Raw genomic sequence first — 18,218 nt, 5'->3', positions numbered from 1 at the left:
TTCCTTTATCATGAAATTTCAACGAAACAAACGCACCTTAAGTGTCTCGATATCGAGAACAAGAGTTCCTGGGGAATGAAAATCCAAAATAATGTGTTGGGTAATTAAGTGACTCGACCGTTTTGTGTGATGGGGCAACTTTTCGATGCATGGTCGAGAGACTGTTGTTAGAAAAGATAGCCATTGATGATCGAGGGTTGAGATTCAATATTGGCGATTCAACAGCGCCTTTATATTGTAAGGGCACGATGCCCTCGGAAGTCAAAATGTAAACTAACACGCACCGGGGAGGAACAACCAAGGAGATTGACAACAAGAAGTCACTCGCACTTTATGGCAACATTGACGGCGACGATGCTCAATTAGCCGGGGGCAACAACGGGTGGTGGTTAATTCACTAGTATTAATGAAATTTGCAGCCCTTAGAACGTACTCGCCACGGGCATGGCTTCGGCGTAGTGTACAAAACCGATTTCACCTTCCAAAGAAACAATATAAGTCAATGCACATGTAAATCTCAAACGACTAACCATATTAATCAAGAAAACGTTTTCAATTTGGTTCATCACTTCCTTCTTCTTCTGTGCGTCCAATGCAGAAAATTTTGACTATGAGTGGCGGGGCAAAAGCAACATCTTTCCAAACCGTTACCTCTATGGTCAAAGAAGATCCAAACCCTAGGTGAGAAACCATGGGATTGTTGTTGGTCATTAGCCATTTCCTATAACTCAAAGCATATCCAAAAGCTAGTTTCGAAGGACGAGGTCGAGAAAGGTCAACTTAGTAATGATGTGAACAAGCACAATGCCCAAAGAAGTTACCCATTATATTAATTAACCAATAAAATTAGATTGTTTAAGCAAAAGGAGAGTCATTAGGTTTCGTTTAATCGCACGGATACATGTCGGTCGGTCGGTCTATATGAGCTAAGTTAGTGTCGTTGACCGACCAAAGTGGCCAAATCAACGACAACCGACGCAAAATCTTACAATCCCTCTACTGCAAGAGAAGAAAATAAGAAGGGAAGAGAGAAAAATTAAGCCTTATCCCTTTGACCCTTCTGATGATTCGAAAGTCGAAGTCAAAGTCCAAGAGCAAGTTGCGAAATCTTCGTGAAATTTGAAGACTGTTCGGGAATCGGGTCGAGAAGCATATTGCCAATTGGGGGTTGAATCGAATTGGAATTTTATAGAACTCGGTGTAGCTAACCGGATTGGAAATTGGACAATAGAAAAAATTGGTTGCTTTTGCCGTAAGACCTAATTGTTGTTGACATTTGGAGTTGCGAGTACGTACAAATACGTTAACTTGTCCTTTCGTAGCGTGGGATGCAAGAAACTTATCATTTATCTATTGATTATATGAGGCTTCTATGAAGCTATGTAGGAGAAAAATCATCGTCTTTAGTTTGAACTTTTTGAAAACTTGACACATTGGCAAAATGAAATTATTAAGTCCAATTGTAATGGTTTCCGCGAGTCCTTCGCACGGGAGAACTACAATACTATTAGACAATTTTTGCGAGGTCAACGAAATGTTGGACAAAAGTAGAATAATTGCAAATGTCAAACATAGAAATAAGATACAAGGAGAAATGAGGTATTGACGGTGTGGAGAGGGGCTGTTGACCTTTCGAAACTTGGCTACTCAAGTACGATACTTAAGACTAAAGTCGAGGCAAAGGGAGCTCCACGGGTAGTACAATTGGAGGTTGAGTTTATGGCGGTTAGCATCTAGCACTAGATAGTAGCACTTAGGCAATATGGGCTAAAGGGAGGCGAGTAAACTAAGGGACGCCTTCATTGTAGGTGATCGACGGATAGGTGACTCGCCTAGTCCTCCCCAAGTCCAAAAGGCAAATCAGTTGGCTTGGGCAATACCCTCACACGAGAAAGTCTAGCCAACCCAACTTTGGCTCGATTGGGCACAACCCAAACATTCATACGTCATTAGGCTTGCCCTGTGGCCAATGATCAACTCTACTCGACAGATCGCAACACTCAGAAGTCGAATAAAAGGAAGAAAAAAAAAAGAATTTGCAGGAACTCACTATTAAGAACTTTTTGTTAATATGGGCTCGAGAAGAGCCGATTCTCATTGGGCCCCAATTGTTGGGCCTCTCGCCTGCGCCGCAGTTGGGCTATTCGGCCCGTTCTGCTTTCTGAGTGGGCCTGAGGCCCGGAAAGAAAGAACGAAAGCGTAGGAGCGTCTCTTCGACTGGTCCGCAACTTCTTCATCGCCGTTCGGTCGTCGTCTCGAGATCGACTGGAGAGCTGCGGCGACGGCGAGCGCGGAGGCTCTCTCGGTGCGTTCACTCTCTCTCGTTGGGACCGGAGCTCGATCCTCGCCGCCGTTCGGAGCTACCTGGTGAAGTGCGCGATTTGAAGGACGGGTAGGAGGTAGAGAGAGGGAGAGGGAGAGATGGTGAAGGTGCGGATGAACACGGCCGATGTGGCCGCGGAGGTGAAGTGCTTGCGCCGCCTGATCGGCATGCGCTGCTCCAACGTCTACGATCTCTCTCCCAAGGTTCTTCCCGGCTCCGTTTGCGCATTTGCCTTCGCTCGCTCTGTTTTTGATTCGTTTCGTTTCGTTTCCGCTTTGCTGATTGTCAGTTCTAAGGGGGAAAAAAAAATTCATATTGCCGCGCTGGGGAGAATGCAATTGAGGTTGGGTTTGGGCTGAAGTCGTTTGATTTTACGTAGAGCCTGGCTGCTCTAGGCTCTGGTTGTCGTCGGTATTGTGTGTTTTGTTAGGAGGAATTCGATTGCTGGATGGACATTGGTCTACTGAATATGATAAGTTTTCTTGTGTGCGTGTGTGTGAATCTCTCTTGTGTACACTTACTCGAGCTTATAAATAGCTGTGGAGTGGACCTCTCTCGCGTATCCTGCTTAGTGTCGTGGCTACGGATGGAGAATTTCAGGAAGATTTTTGCTTTCGAGTGATATAGTTTCTACTTTCCTTGATGTTGTGTTTTTGGTTTGATGAAATGCAAAAGGTTGAATGAATTTTCTTCTTTGGTGTGGTTTGTGGGAATTGGTTGGCAGACGTATGTGTTCAAGCTTATGAATAGCAGTGGAGTGACGGAATCGGGAGAAAGTGAAAAGGTTCTGTTGTTGATGGAGAGTGGCGTCCGTTTGCACACCACCGATTATGTAAGGTAATCTTGCACATTATGGGTCATCTTTTTGAAACATGATTGCATGAGACTCTCGCAATATATGATTATACTGTGGAAGTTGATCTTATCTTTGAATTACAACAATGATACATTGAGTATATATTACTTTAGGGGAAAATACCAAAAACATGCCTCGCATTTCACCCAATGGCCACTTACATACATATTTACCTTTGGAGACTACTTTGCACCTAAGAATCAATTATTCTTGTGTTTTTATTTACAAAAATGCCATTTTCTTTCTAAAAGTGCCAATTCCCATATCTTAAATACTATGGGTGATCGGTTCTCGGTCTGCTCCGGTCCGGTCCGACACCACCCAGGAACCGGGAGCCGGGGACTGGACCGGACCGGTTGGGCGGTCCGATGGAACTAGTCATTTTAAGCACTTCATTTTGCAGTGAAATTTCACGCCTGAAGTAAGCAAGCCTGTCCAGAACATAACCACCATATTCTCATCTCACTGTGAACACTTTGCATCACCTGTATTTGAACTACATTCTAATCAATAAACTTTCTCTAATTGAATGCATAATTTGGTCAAATGTGCCTCAATGTGAGTTCAGCTAAAGAGGAGGCGGGAGTGTCATGGGTGAATTCGGAAAGACCGAAAGAGGAGAGCAAGAGGAGGCGTGCATGAGGGATTTTAGATTATTAGGTTTACATAATAATAATAATAATAATAATAATAATAATAATAATAATAATAATGATGATGATGATGATGATGATGATGATGATGATCAATCCGGGTGGTCTGGTTCGGTCCGGTTCCCCCCTTGGAACTAATAACCGGACCGCTCGGACACCAGTTCTACTTTTAGGAACTGGGAACCGTACCAGCACCCCCGAGAACCAGACCAAACCGACCAGTTTGGTCCTGTCTTAGGCAGTTCCCGGTTCGATCGGTCCGTTTTGCTCACCTCTACTAAATATTCACTCCCACCCAACACACTCAAAATCAACTAAAAATTAAACCACCCGAACCTTGAGCAATATGCTAAAATGAGTTTGTGAAGAGGGGCAATTTGGTATTATCAATGTTGGATTTTGCTTTCAGATACGTGAAAGGTAATTGGTAAAAATTAAGGCATTTAGTGGGCATTGGGTCAAAAGTGAAGTATGTTTTTGTTGTTTTCCCTTATTTTAGTTCAGTTTTACTAGGTTTCCATGTCAACACGACAGTTTAACTAATGACTTATGAGTGGGAGTTTTCTTAGAGGAAGTTAGAGCTAGTGCACAACCGTTGTATGGAGTATGGTGTGCATTTCAGCTTATGCCTTTATACTCCCCTTCGAAGAAAACTGATATGATGAGGAAAGCATGAAGCATGCAAATCCAATGGGTGGCTTGCAAGTTTGAGGATTGTTAAAACCCAAAGGCATACAAAGAAGGGAAACCCATTAATTGGTGAAAGGTAGTGTAAGGAACTGAACTCAGTACCTCTAGCTCCAATACAAAATTGAGGTTGAGCCCTTAACTTTACTTTTAAAAGTTTGCTCTGATAGAGATTGATGCACGTTTCACTTTATAGCTCGTCAGAGGATATGGGCGTCCGGGACTACCTCCATGTAGTGAGCTAAGAAAAATAAACACGAAAACCTTGTCAGTTAATCAGCTAAAGAAAAACTAATCATGGTATTGATAGTAACTGCAACTAATTGATGTTGAATTATTGCACTGAGAATGTTATGAATTTGCTTTAGGGATAAGAGTAACACTCCTTCTGGGTTTACCCTCAAGTTGAGGAAACACGTACGTACAAGAAGGCTAGAGGATGTGAGGCAGCTTGGTTATGACCGGGTATACTCTTGTTAACTGAACTTTCAGTCTTCTATGTCAATCGTATGATTTTCATCGCTGACTTTCAGGTGGAATTATATTGGTTAGTTGCTTATTTTAATCGTTCATACCTTGTATCAGATAGTCCTCTTTCAATTTGGCCTGGGTTTGAATGCATACTATGTTATACTGGAGCTTTATGCCCAAGGAAATATTATCCTGGCAGATTCAGAGTTCACGGTTATGACACTTCTCCGATCGCACAGGTATATGTTTTGCTATTGAATGCTAAGTCCGTACCTTTAGGACGAAACAAACTTAATGTTCTCACTTCTCGCACTTGTTTGTGTTTTTCCTAAAGAGTAGATGTGCATCTTCTGTCTTTGTGAGAAGGAGGTTTTTGATAATCTGAGGCTAATTACTGAGCTGACTAATGGGTTCGGCATAGTCTCATATTGCTTTCTTTAACTAATTGTGAAGAAAGGGCACTGTATTACCAATCACCCTCCCCTGTTGGTGTGGGCAGCTTGCTCAATCAGGGGATATGTGTTGGCTTCACGTGAATGGCAAAACCTGTTGATGAAGGGAGGAAATCCTGTACCTGAAGTGTTTTCCTTTCTTTTTCATTTCATCAAAGCGCATTATCTAACAATTGATTCTGATGCATCTTCCTCTTGTCTCCATTTTGGATAATTTGGCAGCTACAGACAAACCTAATGAATACAGACAATTTAGCTGTCTTGTTTTCTATATTTTTCTTGGAAAAATCGTGTCCACAGCTGTTGACATGTTGTCTGAATTCTATCAATACCTTAGACCCTTTGTTAAAGAAAAATACATGGGAGCTTCTTGGTAAGATGTATCATATTATGGCTAATGAGCCACCTAAATGTGTCGTTGACTATATTCTTTTAGGTTCTGCATGGTCTTGATCTTGACAGTTATAAGCATTCCATGTTCCCCAAACTGAGGGCAGTGCACTGGCCACTTCCATGCTAGCAAATCTAGTTGAATTTACCAATGAATTTTTTTCGTGATTTAGTACTTGGACTGCTTGAGAAATAACAAGCTTTCTAATAAAACAGAGATGATGATAAAGGGGTTGCAATAATGTCACGCCATCGATATCCTACAGAAATTTGTCGGGTATTTGAGAGAACTACCCCTCAAAAGTTCCAGGCTGCCCTTAAACTGTCCGAAGAACAGAATGATGATAAGTCTCTGATTAATGGAGGCCGAAAAGATGCATCTGAAACATCGACTGAAAAGAAAGGAGGTCGAAAGGGAGTGAAGTCATCTGAGTCAGGCAAAAATACCAATGATGGTACTCGTGGCAGACAAGCCACTATGAAAGTAGTTCTTGGGGAGGCCCTAGGGTATGGACCTGCACTTTCTGAGCATATCATATTAGACTCTGATCTGGCTCCCAATATGAAGTTTCCTAAAGAAGACAAGTTAGATGATGAGACTGTTCAAAGATTGATCAAAGCTGTTGGGAAATTTGAGGATTGGCTGCAGGATGTGATCTCTGGAGATACAATTCCTGAAGGATACATTTTGTTGCAGAATAAGAATCAGAAGAAGGAGCTTCATGCTCCTTCTGAAACTGGAAGCCAGGTGCTGTTTTTGTTTCTTAAAATTGCAGTGTCAGTCCCTCTTGCTTCAAAATCACCATATATTCTTTCAAATTTTCAACTGCGCAATGTTATTACTGATCGATATTTCTACAGATCTACGATGAGTTCTGTCCCATTTTGTTGAACCAATTCAAATCTAGGGAGAATATCAAATTTCAGACTTTTGACGCAGCTTTGGATGAGTTCTATAGTAAAATTGAGAGTCAACGGGCAGAACAACACCAAAAGGCAAAAGAGGACTCTGCGGTTCAAAAACTTAATAAAATACGCTTGGATCAGGTATTGATCCCCTTTTTTAATCTAGTTAACTTCTAGGTTCTCTGAGCGTTCTAATAGCTGAGTCCCTTCTAATTCATATATTTCTTTGTAATTTTCTTTGTGGAAGTGGAGGTTTTGATTATGGTGGTATAGCTGCTTCCTAAATGTGTCTTACTTGCATATGTATTTGAGCTGATGTATCATACAGACATGTGTTGTCCTCCCTTATTCTGCGCCATGTTGATTATTAATGATTGCTAGTTCTTGCTACTCAGAAATTTTTTTCTTTTGCTGTTGTTTACATTTTTAAACCTCTTCCTGTTGCGCATCCATGCCGGAGTTGATTTCTCATGTTCACTATGTGAAGAGGATGGGTCAGTTGCAGGAGTAGTTTCTAATATCGACTTGAAACTTGCTTAGCATACAGGTTTACCTTTATGCTTTATGTGGTAACTTTTTGTTTTTTCCTTTTCTTTTTGACTTAGGAAAATCGTGCGCACACACTAAGAAGAGAAGTTGACCGCTCTGTTAAAATGGCTGAATTGATAGAGTACAACTTAGAAGACGTCGATGCAGCCATATTAGCTGTTCGAGTGGCTCTTGCAAAGGGTATGAGTTGGGAGGATCTTGCTCGCATGGTGAAAGAAGAGAAGAAGTCGGGTAACCCTGTGGCTGGTCTTATTGACAAACTCCATCTGGAAAGAAACTGCATGACATTGCTGTTAAGCAACAACCTTGATGAGATGGATGATGACGAAAAGACAGACCCTGCGGATAAGGTATCTGTTGAAATTGGGCTTTAATTGCATCGAAGGGAAATATATTATCTTTGTTTGGACCATTAGCACAGGCATCCATCACTTGATCTAGCTTAGGTTATTCATTCTCTTGATGATAATCTTTGGATAGAGATAAAGAGATATTAAATTATATGATGATGTTTGGCAGAAATATCTCTTGCTTGTGAGTCTTGTTATACTTGATACAATGGGTGATTTCCTGGTGAAAGTTTTAGTCATTCAACTTTGAGGTTACTTCCATTCAGGTCCTTTAAATTTTATATTTTCAATCAAGTCATTGGATTTTTAGAACTTTCAGTTAGGTCACTGCACTTTTGAAGTACTCAGATAGCTTGTCAACTTTCTGTTGATAATGTAACAGAAAGGTGACATGGCTCTGTGTACGTGTCATGTGGCATGCCACATTAATATTCCTGTTGCTTTTAATGGATGGTTGACTGAGCCACCTCATTCGAAGTGCTTCCACAATTTATTCGACTTGTTGAAAGTTTTGAAAGTTCAATTTACTGTATCTCGTACTTGCTGAAGACGGTCTTTCTTCCTTCTTTCCTTTTCTGTGACAGGTTAAAGTTTTTTTCTTTGAATTTTCCTTCTGTCTTACATATGTTATGTTTCGGAAAGAACATCATGTACAGCTGTTTGGCACAATTTTTGGTTTAATTACCTTCTGCTTTTTATAGGTTGAAGTTGATTTAGCATTATCTGCGCATGCCAATGCCCGTCGGTGGTATGAACAAAAGAAAAAGCAGGAAACCAAGCAAGAAAAGACCATTACGGCTCATGAAAAAGCTTTCAAAGCAGCTGAGAGAAAGACGCGTCTCCAGCTTTCTCAGGTACACACTTCCTTGTTTTATCAATGCTTCACTTGATTTGGGGCAACAGCTACCAAATATGACAGGTTTGGTGGGGTGTTAACAATCAGGTGATCTAAGTTCATAACTGTCATCAATGAACTTTTTGAAAAGAGAACATTATGCCAAAATACGCATAACCTTTTCAGTTACTTGAGGTGGTACAAACCAACTTATTGGTGCTGTTTGTACTAGATATAGATTTGATTTTATGGATCAACATGATGCCTATGAAGGTATACCCCTGGACCAAATCATTGAGAAAAACCGGAAAGTTGGACAATATATGCTGAATTAGCAGTTGGTACCCCTTGATCAACTTACTTTTTCCAAGTGGAAAGGGATAAAAAAACTATTTTAAATGACACAGGCACTGAGGTCAGATTCGCTTGTTCCTAATTCGCAGTTAAGAGTATGAGAGACCTGTCTGGCCACTATGATTTTGCATGAGTAAACTTCATCAAGCTTTGATATTTACCAGTGTATTTTCATGTTGTTCTTGAAATGAAGGATAATGGAACAACTGTGGATATTAATCTTCCAGCGTCATATACTTTAACATAAAAAATTGTCCTTATGGACTTCAGTTTCTGATGCCTTTCCCTGATTAATCCAGGAAAAGACAGTTGCAACAATTACTCATATGCGCAAAGTCCATTGGTTTGAGAAATTTAATTGGTTCATCAGCAGTGAGAATTATTTGATTATCAGCGGCCGTGATGCTCAACAGAACGAGATGATAGTCAAGCGTTATATGTCAAAAGGAGATCTGTAAGTTATTATTGCGGGAAATTAATTTTTGAAGGATATTACTTCTTTTTCCTCTATTCTTTTGGTGTTTCGGGGTGGGGGTGGAGTGGGGGTAAGGAGGGCATGCAAGAGGAATAGAATCTTGTCATTTGCATGGTGACATTATAATGCAGAATGGGGTGAACTTTTGTAAACATACAGAGATGTAAGAAGAATTCTCAAAAGTCTATCATTTCTGATACTCAGTACTGTCCGTTTCTCATTTTAATTGCCATCGATGGAATTTCAAATAATGGAAGTCCTAATTTCTGTCTTCATCTGGCTACCTTCCTTGCACTGATTAGGTGCAATTTGAGTGAGTTTATGCGATCTTATCCTGGATCATCTAACGAGATTTTTGTTCTTGTCCAACTTTTAAAGAATCGAATTCTTATTGAAGCTTGTCAGTTGCTGCTTATCATGTCAATTCAACTGTTGAACAGGTATGTACATGCTGATCTTCATGGAGCATCTAGCACAGTGATAAAGAACCACAGGCCAGAGCAATCTATACCTCCTCTTACTTTAAATCAAGCTGGATGTTTTACGGTTATCTTCTTCCTCACAGTCAGATTATATTTATGCTCTTTATTATTGTTTAGTAATCGTCTTCCTCACGGTCCAATTATGTATATGCTTTTTATTAATGTGAAGCTGTGAAAAGGTAAATGGTTTCACTGGGGATGATCAATTGGTATTTTGGTGCTCGTTTTAGGTTTGTCACAGCCAGGCATGGGATTCAAAGATCATCACCAGTGCTTGGTGGGTCTATCCCCACCAAGTTAGTAAAACTGCTCCCACTGGTGAATATCTTACTGTGGGAAGTTTCATGATCCGTGGAAAGAAAAACTTTCTACCCCCTCACCCTCTTGTGATGGGTTTTGGGTTGTTGTTTCGGTTGGATGAGAGCTCTTTGGGTTCACATTTGAATGAAAGGAGAGTGAGAGGTGAGGAGGAGGGCATTGATGATACAGAAGAAAATGCGTCTCTCCGAGAAGAACCTGATACTGACTCTGAGAAGGAAGTGACAGAGGAGAAAATCTCTGCCAAGTTGGAAAGAGTTCCTGATTCCACAACAGAAAATTTTGAACATGCATCAGAATCCACAGCTAAAGATAATTTCACACACAATGCCTCTGCAATCTCCTCTTCTAGAGGTAGTGACCACGATAACTTCCGTATTGCGCAGAATGGTACCCTGAATGGTGGCGATGGAAACAATATAGCTGATGGTTTAGTAAATGGTGCTGCTTCAATGAACCCACAACTGGATGATCTCATTGATAAAGCACTTGGACTTGGATCTGCTTCCCAGCCTAGTATGAATTATAGGCTTCAAGCTTCTCAATCAGATTCGTTGGGAGAACGCAATCAGGAAGAGAAAAAAGTTCCAACTAATAATAAACCTCATACTTCAAAAGCTGAAAGAAGAAAACTCAAGAAAGGTATGCAGAGTAATGTTTCTGCGGAAACACTCGTGGACGAGGGAGTCAATAAATCAAAGGAAAGTGGAGTTTCTGCTGATCATTCTGAAAAACAAGTTCAAAGTGTGAAACCTGGCGGGGGGAAAATCAGCCGTGGGCAGAGGAGTAAACTCAAAAAGATGAAAGAGAAGTATGCTGATCAGGATGAGGAAGAAAGAAGTATTCGCATGGCATTATTGGCTGTAAGTTAAATATTCTGCGACACGATTTTCACTGGCCAAGTTGCAAAATATTTCCTCATCAATATCTCCCATTCATTTTTCCCTTCATTGATTTGGTCTTTCGACATCTCTTTGCTGAAGTAGCTTCTTCACCAAGCTAATGGATGTATAATTTTTTCTTATTATTCTTCATGTAATTTACAAATTTAATGAATTGATGGGAAGCATTTAATAACCTTTGTGAAAATAAGAAGTAAAGTACATAAATATTTTCCAGAAAAGAAAGTTGAATCGATAGCACTGTCAATCTATAGTGTCGTACTAAAACACCCTCATTATCAGAACTCGTGGCAAAGACCGACTGACCTAGTAAAACCAAACCCAAAGGCGGCACCCTTTCACCTGTACTCACATGCACACACTCTGACAAAATAGGCAAACTTGGAGAGGCTTTGATATACATCTCCAACTGAGACACTGATTGGTGGAAGATACACCATGTGAAATGCATTTGACAGTATGGTATGGAAATTGTCACACGTAGTTTCATTTTGAAGGGCCCTGTGATATCATGATAAATATGAACATTTTCATTGATTATTTGTGTCAAAATTGCATTCGACTTGAATGCATTTCATTTTTTGCATATGGGCTTAGTTGTGCTCTAATTGTTTATTAGATGAATGTGGACCACGTCATCTTCTCTATAGTTTTTAATGATGTTTCTTTTAAAATTTTATAGTCTGCTGGAAAGGCGCAAAAGAATGATGTTGAGTCACTGAAGGGAAATGCAGCTCCACACAAGGAGAAACAACCTGTTAGTGGTATGTGTACAGGTTTTAATTGAAATCTTAATGAACATCGTTCTTACTAAAACGAATCTTTGCTTTGTCGGCTGTTTCAAATTGCCAGGGAGGTAAGTAGTAATTGGATAGATATCATCATCAGAGAAGGTTGTAGCATGTAGGCTACCCGGATGTTAAACATCTTGAGAAGAGCTTGATTAGCTAGAAATTAAAATGATGAAAATAGGGGACTGTACCATGTCTGTCCTCGGTTCATTTATCATTGAGGAGACAGCAATCTCTCCTTCCTAAACTTCTATTTTTGGACTTTTAATCCCCTTTTTTATGCCCTTATCCTCTTTCAAATTTGTCATTTTTTTTTTTCACTCTTAGGAGAGCCCAAGTTCAAATAAAATCTTGTTTATATTTGGCCACGATATGCAGGTCCAGAAGATGTGCAAAAAATATGTTACAAATGCAAAAAGGTAGGTCACCTTTCCCGTGACTGTCCAGAGCATCCAGACGATGCTTCACGAAGTCATGCGAATGGTGAAGTTGAGGTTCCGGGTCACTTGCCTTCAGGAGATACTGTCTCTGATATGGACAGAGTAACCATGGAGGAGGAGGATATTCACGAAATTGGTGACGAAGAGAAAGAAAAATTAAACGATGTGGACTACTTGACCGGGAATCCACTACCTAGCGATATTCTCTTGTATGCAGTCCCCGTCTGTGGGCCATACAATGCAGTACAATCGTACAAATACCGTGTGAAGATTGTCCCTGGAACTGCAAAGAAGGGAAAAGGTACTTATGCTTGAGTATCTTATTATTGGAAGGAATTACTGTCTCCCTCTCTCCTCTCCATGCCTGCTTTTATGCTTTTTGAACACGGCTAGTTCATCAAGAATTTTGGCTATTGCAGCTGCAAAAACGGCAATGAACTTGTTTAGCCATATGCCTGAGGCGACAACTAGGGAGAAGGAGTTGATGAAGGCTTGTACAGACCCTGAGCTGGTCGCCGCGATCGTCGGCAATGTGAAGATCACTGCCGCGGGTCTTAATCAGCTAAAGCAGAAGCAAAAAAAGGCCAAGAAGAGTGGAAAACAAGAGAGGTAGCGAGAAAACAGTAGTCTGTGATCTAACAATAGTTGCTCTATAAGGTTTGAAGATGGAGATACCGTTTTTCTTTTGATAGAAAGTTAATTTTTCTTGTTTTTTAAAACTTTTACAATTCTGGAATTTAGAGAGGTGTAAAGGAGTACTTTGTACAGAAGCTACAGGTCCATGCTGCGCAAATATATTGGACTAGTGAAAACATGAAATGTTGGCAATTTTCACAGAGAGAATAACGTAAACGGATGCGGACTTAAATGTAAGGCATGTCATGACATGCGCTCCAGCGTTTGGTTGGTCGGAATGATTTTCTGCTGGCACTTAGGAAGGCCACTTGAAGAAAAAGGATGCTGCTTTCCTACAATGCTGCGGTGTATAGGACAGATAAGTCCTGTCTGGACACAACCATCTACAGCTGATAATTGCTACCTTTTCTCGATATTATATTGCATAACCGTCTCTAACAAAATATATGTGATGCGTTGTGCATTTGCCGAACATACATTTTGCTTAGATTATAGCGTTTTTCTTCTCTCGATTAAGGAAACATGGAAGAGCTCGATTCTGGCAACGTAGAGGATGGTCGAATCAATAATTTCTTTTCCTAGCTTACGGCACATGTGCCGATATAGTTGCAACCTGCAACAGTTTCTCTACAAGAAATGATTTAATTGGAAACATTACACCATGGCAATCTCAATCACAGTTCATTGGCGGCTGCGGGAACATCGCTCAAGTCTAGGCCTTCTGCTGGCAAATCGGAAGAAAGCGGACCCAAGATCCCATCAGAACTCAGAGTCAATCCGCTCTGCAGTATCAAGAAAAGAACGGTTATTTCATCACCTGAATCTGTAAAAGCTATGACTAAATGTGCACTGCTCACAGTTGCAGACCCGACATAGCAAAAGAATGACAAAGCATGGTATACATCATTCTCAATGTCCAGGACAAAGTAGGCAATCAGAAGTATGAAAATGTTAAATTCAAATGTGCGTCAAAAGTAGAATAGTCCATGCTATGGAGCTCCGAGTGGATCCTGGCGATGGGAACACCTAAAATTGGTCATGCCTTTACGACAACCAAAGACGCAAACAGGAGAAAAGTAACTCACGGGAGCAACATGAAAAATTTCCTCACTAGTTTAAGCTTCATTAAGTTATGCAATTACAATATAAATCATTTTCCAGTTCCTTAGGGTGCGTTTGGTAACCATTCTGTTCCCCGAAACAATTTTTGCCTGGAAATGGCTTTTTTTTATTCTGTTCCCGGGAACAATATATAAGCATTTGACGGCGTTTGGTAACAGCCCAAAATTTCCATTTCTAGAATAGAAAAAGAACAGAAATGCATTTGATAACGGCACAAAATTTCTTTTTATTAATAATATTTTTAAATATTTTAATATTTCTTTTTTTTTTTCTTTTCTTTTTTTCTTCTTCTCCTTGTTGGCCATGGCCGGCGACCGGCCACAGGCCAAGGCCGGCGAGGGTGTCTCGGCCTAGGCGAGGGTCGCCCTCACCGGAGGCCACCAGCGGCGAGGGCGGCCCTAGCCTGCGGCCAGTCGCAGGCCAGGAAAGAACAGAAAAGAAAAAAAAAAAATTTCTCCTCTATTTTTTATTCTTGTTCCTAGAATCAAGAAGCAACTTTTTTTTATTCTTGATTCCGCTCCAAAACTGATTCTAAGAACAAATTTGTGTAAATTTGTGCCCAGGAACAAAAGATTTACCAAACGGATTTCTGTCCTTTTTTTGTTCCACGGAACAAAAAATAGAATCAGTCACTATTTGGCAAGTTACCAAATACATCCTTATTGGTATCGAGGGCAAACCCTCAAGTTCAAAGCATCTTATGTAGCACTTCCACTTTGTTGCAATAGCCAGTTATCAATCTTTATATAAAGCCCGGAAATGGCTGGAAGAGAAATAAATCAGGGAACAGCCCGATTAAGCACAGGTAATTACCTCAGGCTGGAACCTAAGCATATCCGCACGAGCCATCGCTTCTGCTTGAGCAATCCTCTGCCTGAATGTCTGTGCCATCTCCTCCGCCTATTACATTGAGGCCCATTACAAAATCAGTATGTCATAAGGCAGCAATATAAGATTCACGATTGTAACAAAAAAAAAAAAGCAAAAGCAAAAGAATGTGATCCAAAATCACTAATAAGACTAGTCAGAGATCTTGGCAGTCTTAAGCAATAGGTTTCATGTCTTTTATTTCTCAACATTCCTCACCAAAGGCTTAATCATTCCCAAGCGCTATTAATGTTCTTTCACTAATCAAGTAAGATCCACATTCCACCATCAAGAACTGAAACCTTACCAGAAAGAACTAAGTTGTAATGTCATTAAAGCAACGAGAAATCGTGCATTTGAGACCACTACCTTCTCAAAAACAAGCTTTGGGTTGCGAATCATGTCACCAGGAGTAGGTTCCAACTTCTTGGTTGAAAGACTCACTCTGCCTCTCTCGCGGTCGTGGCTCAAAATCATAACCTACACCAGGCGAGCTAGTTAGAGGTTTATCTACTCGTCAAAAGTGAAATTTCCAGCAAACTAACTATACAAACTAATTAGGCATATAACCTTGAGAGTATCTCCAGGTTGAAGAACGGTTGCTATGTCGGAGACACGGTCATGGCTGATCTGACTGACATGGAGGAGTCCGTTAATTCCGCCAATATCAATGAAGGCACCATAAGGCTTCAGACTCTGAACTGTTCCGATAACCACTGATCCAATGCCTAACTGGGCCTGGCTATCTGCCATCGCCTTGCGGTTACTGAGGACAAGCCTAGACTGCTCCTCATCAACTTCCACAAACTTCAGCGGGAGTTCCGTCTCAAGAAGCTCTTCTGCAGCTGTTTTCTGATGCATATCCAAAAAATTGTTGAAGTTAATTACAATACCAGTTCAGAGCAGAAAAAATCCATAGACAAAATTCAACCAATGGTTCAGAACGAAGAAATAGATAGCATCATGAATTGATAAAATAGACATCAGACAGTAACTTTAAGGCCCGATAACAGTATGACACACAAGCAAACAATTCAACATAAAAAATGGGGAAGCCGTGTCAAAAGATGAGAGAACTTACGGTTGATATTTGAGAGAAAGGAACAAATCCTCGCAAGCCCTCCACCACGGCAACCACTCCACCTTTGTTTGCACTAACAACCTGATATACAAAAAGACCCTTAAATTAACCAATTGTTTAATTGGAAAAAAGTAAAAGGAAATCGCTGAACACACGAAAGAGGAAGAGAAGACTATCACAAGATCTCCTGGGTCATAGCAAGGACAGGAAATAGTTTAGGGGTCAGAACAATTACAGAAGGAATTTGGATATCAGCAAGACAAAGGAGTGAGTAGGAGGTGCAATTTTGCACCCTCGCATTTAGTGAGACGCCAAGAGAACTCAATGAACAAAGCAGATAGTGCATTTGAGAGCTGGGAATACCAACAGGATGGTAATGCTAAAAGCAACAATGCAAACCTTGCCCTTAACCACGACATCTTCAGCTTGAAGCTGCCTACATCTTTCCCAAGCAAGATCATACTGTATTGCTCTTAAGCTCAAGATCAAACTATCATCAGCTTCATTTTCTCCGATAATTACGAACTCCTCTTTCAAGCCAGGAACTATACCAGCTTCTCCAACATGCTTTATCTTGTGAATACATGCCTCTTGGACAGGCAAGAAGGCTGAAGATTTTGCAGTTATATCAACAAGGGCCCCGTTGGCATCTGTACAGAAAACGGTTCCCTTCACCTGAGAAAAAAATGAGCATAGTATGAACCTAGCATGCTCAAGCACACTCATATACATAGAAAAAAAATAATTGCCAAGTGAGAAGGGTAAATCTTGGACAAATAATGCGGTAAATAAGTAAGGATGGTAACACCATTCCAATATTCGACGCTTTGAGGAAGTTACAGCGTTTGTCAGTCTCTGCCAGGAAACGGTGGTCAAACATTTTATTCACTCTTAGACGGCTATTTCGATGAGGAAACTGTCTCTGTCTAGTAGCAGAAGTTGTTCTCACTTAAGGTAATTTTCCAGGAAATGCTCTCCACTAGACAAGCAAGAGGTAGAAAGAGCAGACACAATTGGATTAACCTTATCATTCTCCGTGATACCGCTATCTCCCACCACCAACATTTACAGTGTCCAGTTTCACAATTCCACCAGCGAAGACCATTATGCATCGAGCTGGCAAAACCCAATACAGGACTTCATAAAATCAATCACATAACAATCCCATCACCATGGCCATCGACAACAAATTCATGCCTTTCTCTCGGCCCCTCGTTCATATTGCAAACTCTCACCAATCAACTCCCTTCCACCCTTCACTTTTTTCCCATAAAGTCACACATTTGCCACATCAAATTCAACTTCGCATCACACCCAACAAAGACCCATCTCTCCACACACGCATTAATTCACAAGAAAGTAGAGCCACTGACCTTGGTTCCGAGCTCGGAATTGAAGTCGTACTTATCGAGGGCGGTGTGGAAATCCTCGAGAGTGAAGGCGACGCCCTCCATGGGGGCAGTGCGGCACCGGTCGTAGGCGTCCTCGAAGACCTGCTTCAGGTCGGTCCGCTCCCGGGTCTGGGCATTGGAGATGGCCACCGCGGAGACGACGGTCAGCGAGGAAGGCTTCTTGGGAGAACCGCCGGCGGCGTGGGTTCGCCGGCGAGCAGCGAAGTGCTTGTAGGAGAGGCGGGAGCGACGGAGCGGCGGGCATCTCAGGCCGGTGAACTGCTGCGCCAAAGACGCCATCTTTTCCGGCTTCCCGGCTCGCTGCAGCAACTGGGCGTTGTCTCGTGTGCCTCCTTTGGTTTCGTTTTGCCAGGATTGGGTTAAGAAGAGAGAGGACCTTGTCGGGTTAGATAAGGTAAGGAGGCCAAGGTGACAGACACAGTGGCAAATGGCGATGGCCAACTAGCCAAGTACTCTTGTTTAGTTTTTTTTGCTTTTTTTTTTAGTGGTTGTGCTTGAATGTGTGTCTGAAGTCATTGGTTATTGAAGTGAGTTGTTGAGTAGGTTTCATACTTTCATTGGTGTGTCAGATTTAATTCTTAATGATTTCAAGCGCGCATCGATTTGATATTACTGGTTTTGAACTGAATAGATCCAGAGTTGTTAATTCGGGTTTTTTTTTACCGATAAGTTTGGTTCGGATTGAAAATGTCCTTAAATTGAGTCAAATCAACATGAACACCCCTACTAGGCGAGAGAGAGGGAGAATTTTGTAGAAGTGACCGGAAAAAGACATTACGAATTTGTGATGGTGGCAGAAATTACCCTACATTTTAAGCTTTGTTTATTTTACGGAAAATGAATGATTTGAAAAATATATTTTTTAA

At 41.0% G+C, this 18,218-nt stretch overlaps 2 protein-coding genes across 2 annotated transcripts; one reads left to right on the top strand and one right to left on the bottom strand.

Moving 5' to 3' along the window:
- The first annotated feature begins 2,229 nt into the window (after positions 1 to 2,229).
- On the top strand, positions 2,230 to 13,004 carry LOC115690589 (uncharacterized). The gene is made up of 14 exons (XM_030616994.2): positions 2,230 to 2,526; positions 3,048 to 3,160; positions 4,888 to 4,984; positions 5,105 to 5,229; positions 6,049 to 6,580; positions 6,694 to 6,879; positions 7,344 to 7,637; positions 8,339 to 8,491; positions 9,126 to 9,280; positions 9,742 to 9,847; positions 10,014 to 10,964; positions 11,686 to 11,767; positions 12,173 to 12,535; positions 12,654 to 13,004. Exons 1-14 carry the CDS (start codon positions 2,422 to 2,424, stop codon positions 12,845 to 12,847), a joined length of 3,456 nt encoding a protein of 1,151 aa, XP_030472854.1. The 5' UTR covers positions 2,230 to 2,421; the 3' UTR covers positions 12,848 to 13,004.
- A 420-nt stretch (positions 13,005 to 13,424) lies between these two features.
- On the bottom strand, positions 13,425 to 17,729 carry LOC115690590 (30S ribosomal protein S1, chloroplastic). The gene is made up of 7 exons (XM_030616995.2): positions 17,314 to 17,729; positions 16,340 to 16,615; positions 15,941 to 16,021; positions 15,430 to 15,711; positions 15,229 to 15,339; positions 14,806 to 14,892; positions 13,425 to 13,652 (listed from the first exon to the last, which is right to left on the bottom strand). The coding sequence occupies exons 1-7, from the start codon at positions 17,629 to 17,631 to the stop codon at positions 13,545 to 13,547; spliced, it is 1,263 nt and encodes a 420-aa protein (XP_030472855.1). The 5' UTR covers positions 17,632 to 17,729; the 3' UTR covers positions 13,425 to 13,544.
- Positions 17,730 to 18,218: the final 489 nt, after the last annotated feature.

Source organism: Syzygium oleosum, unplaced genomic scaffold, assembly GCF_021117445.2.
Source record: "Syzygium oleosum isolate NSW1041296 unplaced genomic scaffold, Sole_v2.1 Sole_v2.06, whole genome shotgun sequence".
Classification (NCBI taxonomy): Eukaryota; Viridiplantae; Streptophyta; class Magnoliopsida; order Myrtales; family Myrtaceae; genus Syzygium; species Syzygium oleosum.
This window is presented reverse-complemented; position numbering and strand designations above follow the sequence as displayed.

Coding starts and splice junctions, on each gene's coding strand:
- LOC115690589 (XM_030616994.2), top strand. CDS start 2,422: ATGGTGAAGGTGCGGATGAACACGGCCGATGTGGCCGCGGAGGTGAAG. Junction 8,492..9,125: donor CGCGTCTCCAGCTTTCTCAG/GTACACACTTCC, acceptor TGATTAATCCAG/GAAAAGACAGTTGCAACAAT. Junction 12,536..12,653: donor AACTGCAAAGAAGGGAAAAG/GTACTTATGCTT, acceptor TGGCTATTGCAG/CTGCAAAAACGGCAATGAAC.
- LOC115690590 (XM_030616995.2), bottom strand. CDS start 17,631: ATGGCGTCTTTGGCGCAGCAGTTCACCGGCCTGAGATGCCCGCCGCTC. Junction 16,616..17,313: donor ATTCCGAGCTCGGAACCAAG/GTCAGTGGCTCT, acceptor TTTTTTTCTCAG/GTGAAGGGAACCGTTTTCTG. Junction 15,712..15,940: donor CTTTCTCTCAAATATCAACC/GTAAGTTCTCTC, acceptor GATATGCATCAG/AAAACAGCTGCAGAAGAGCT.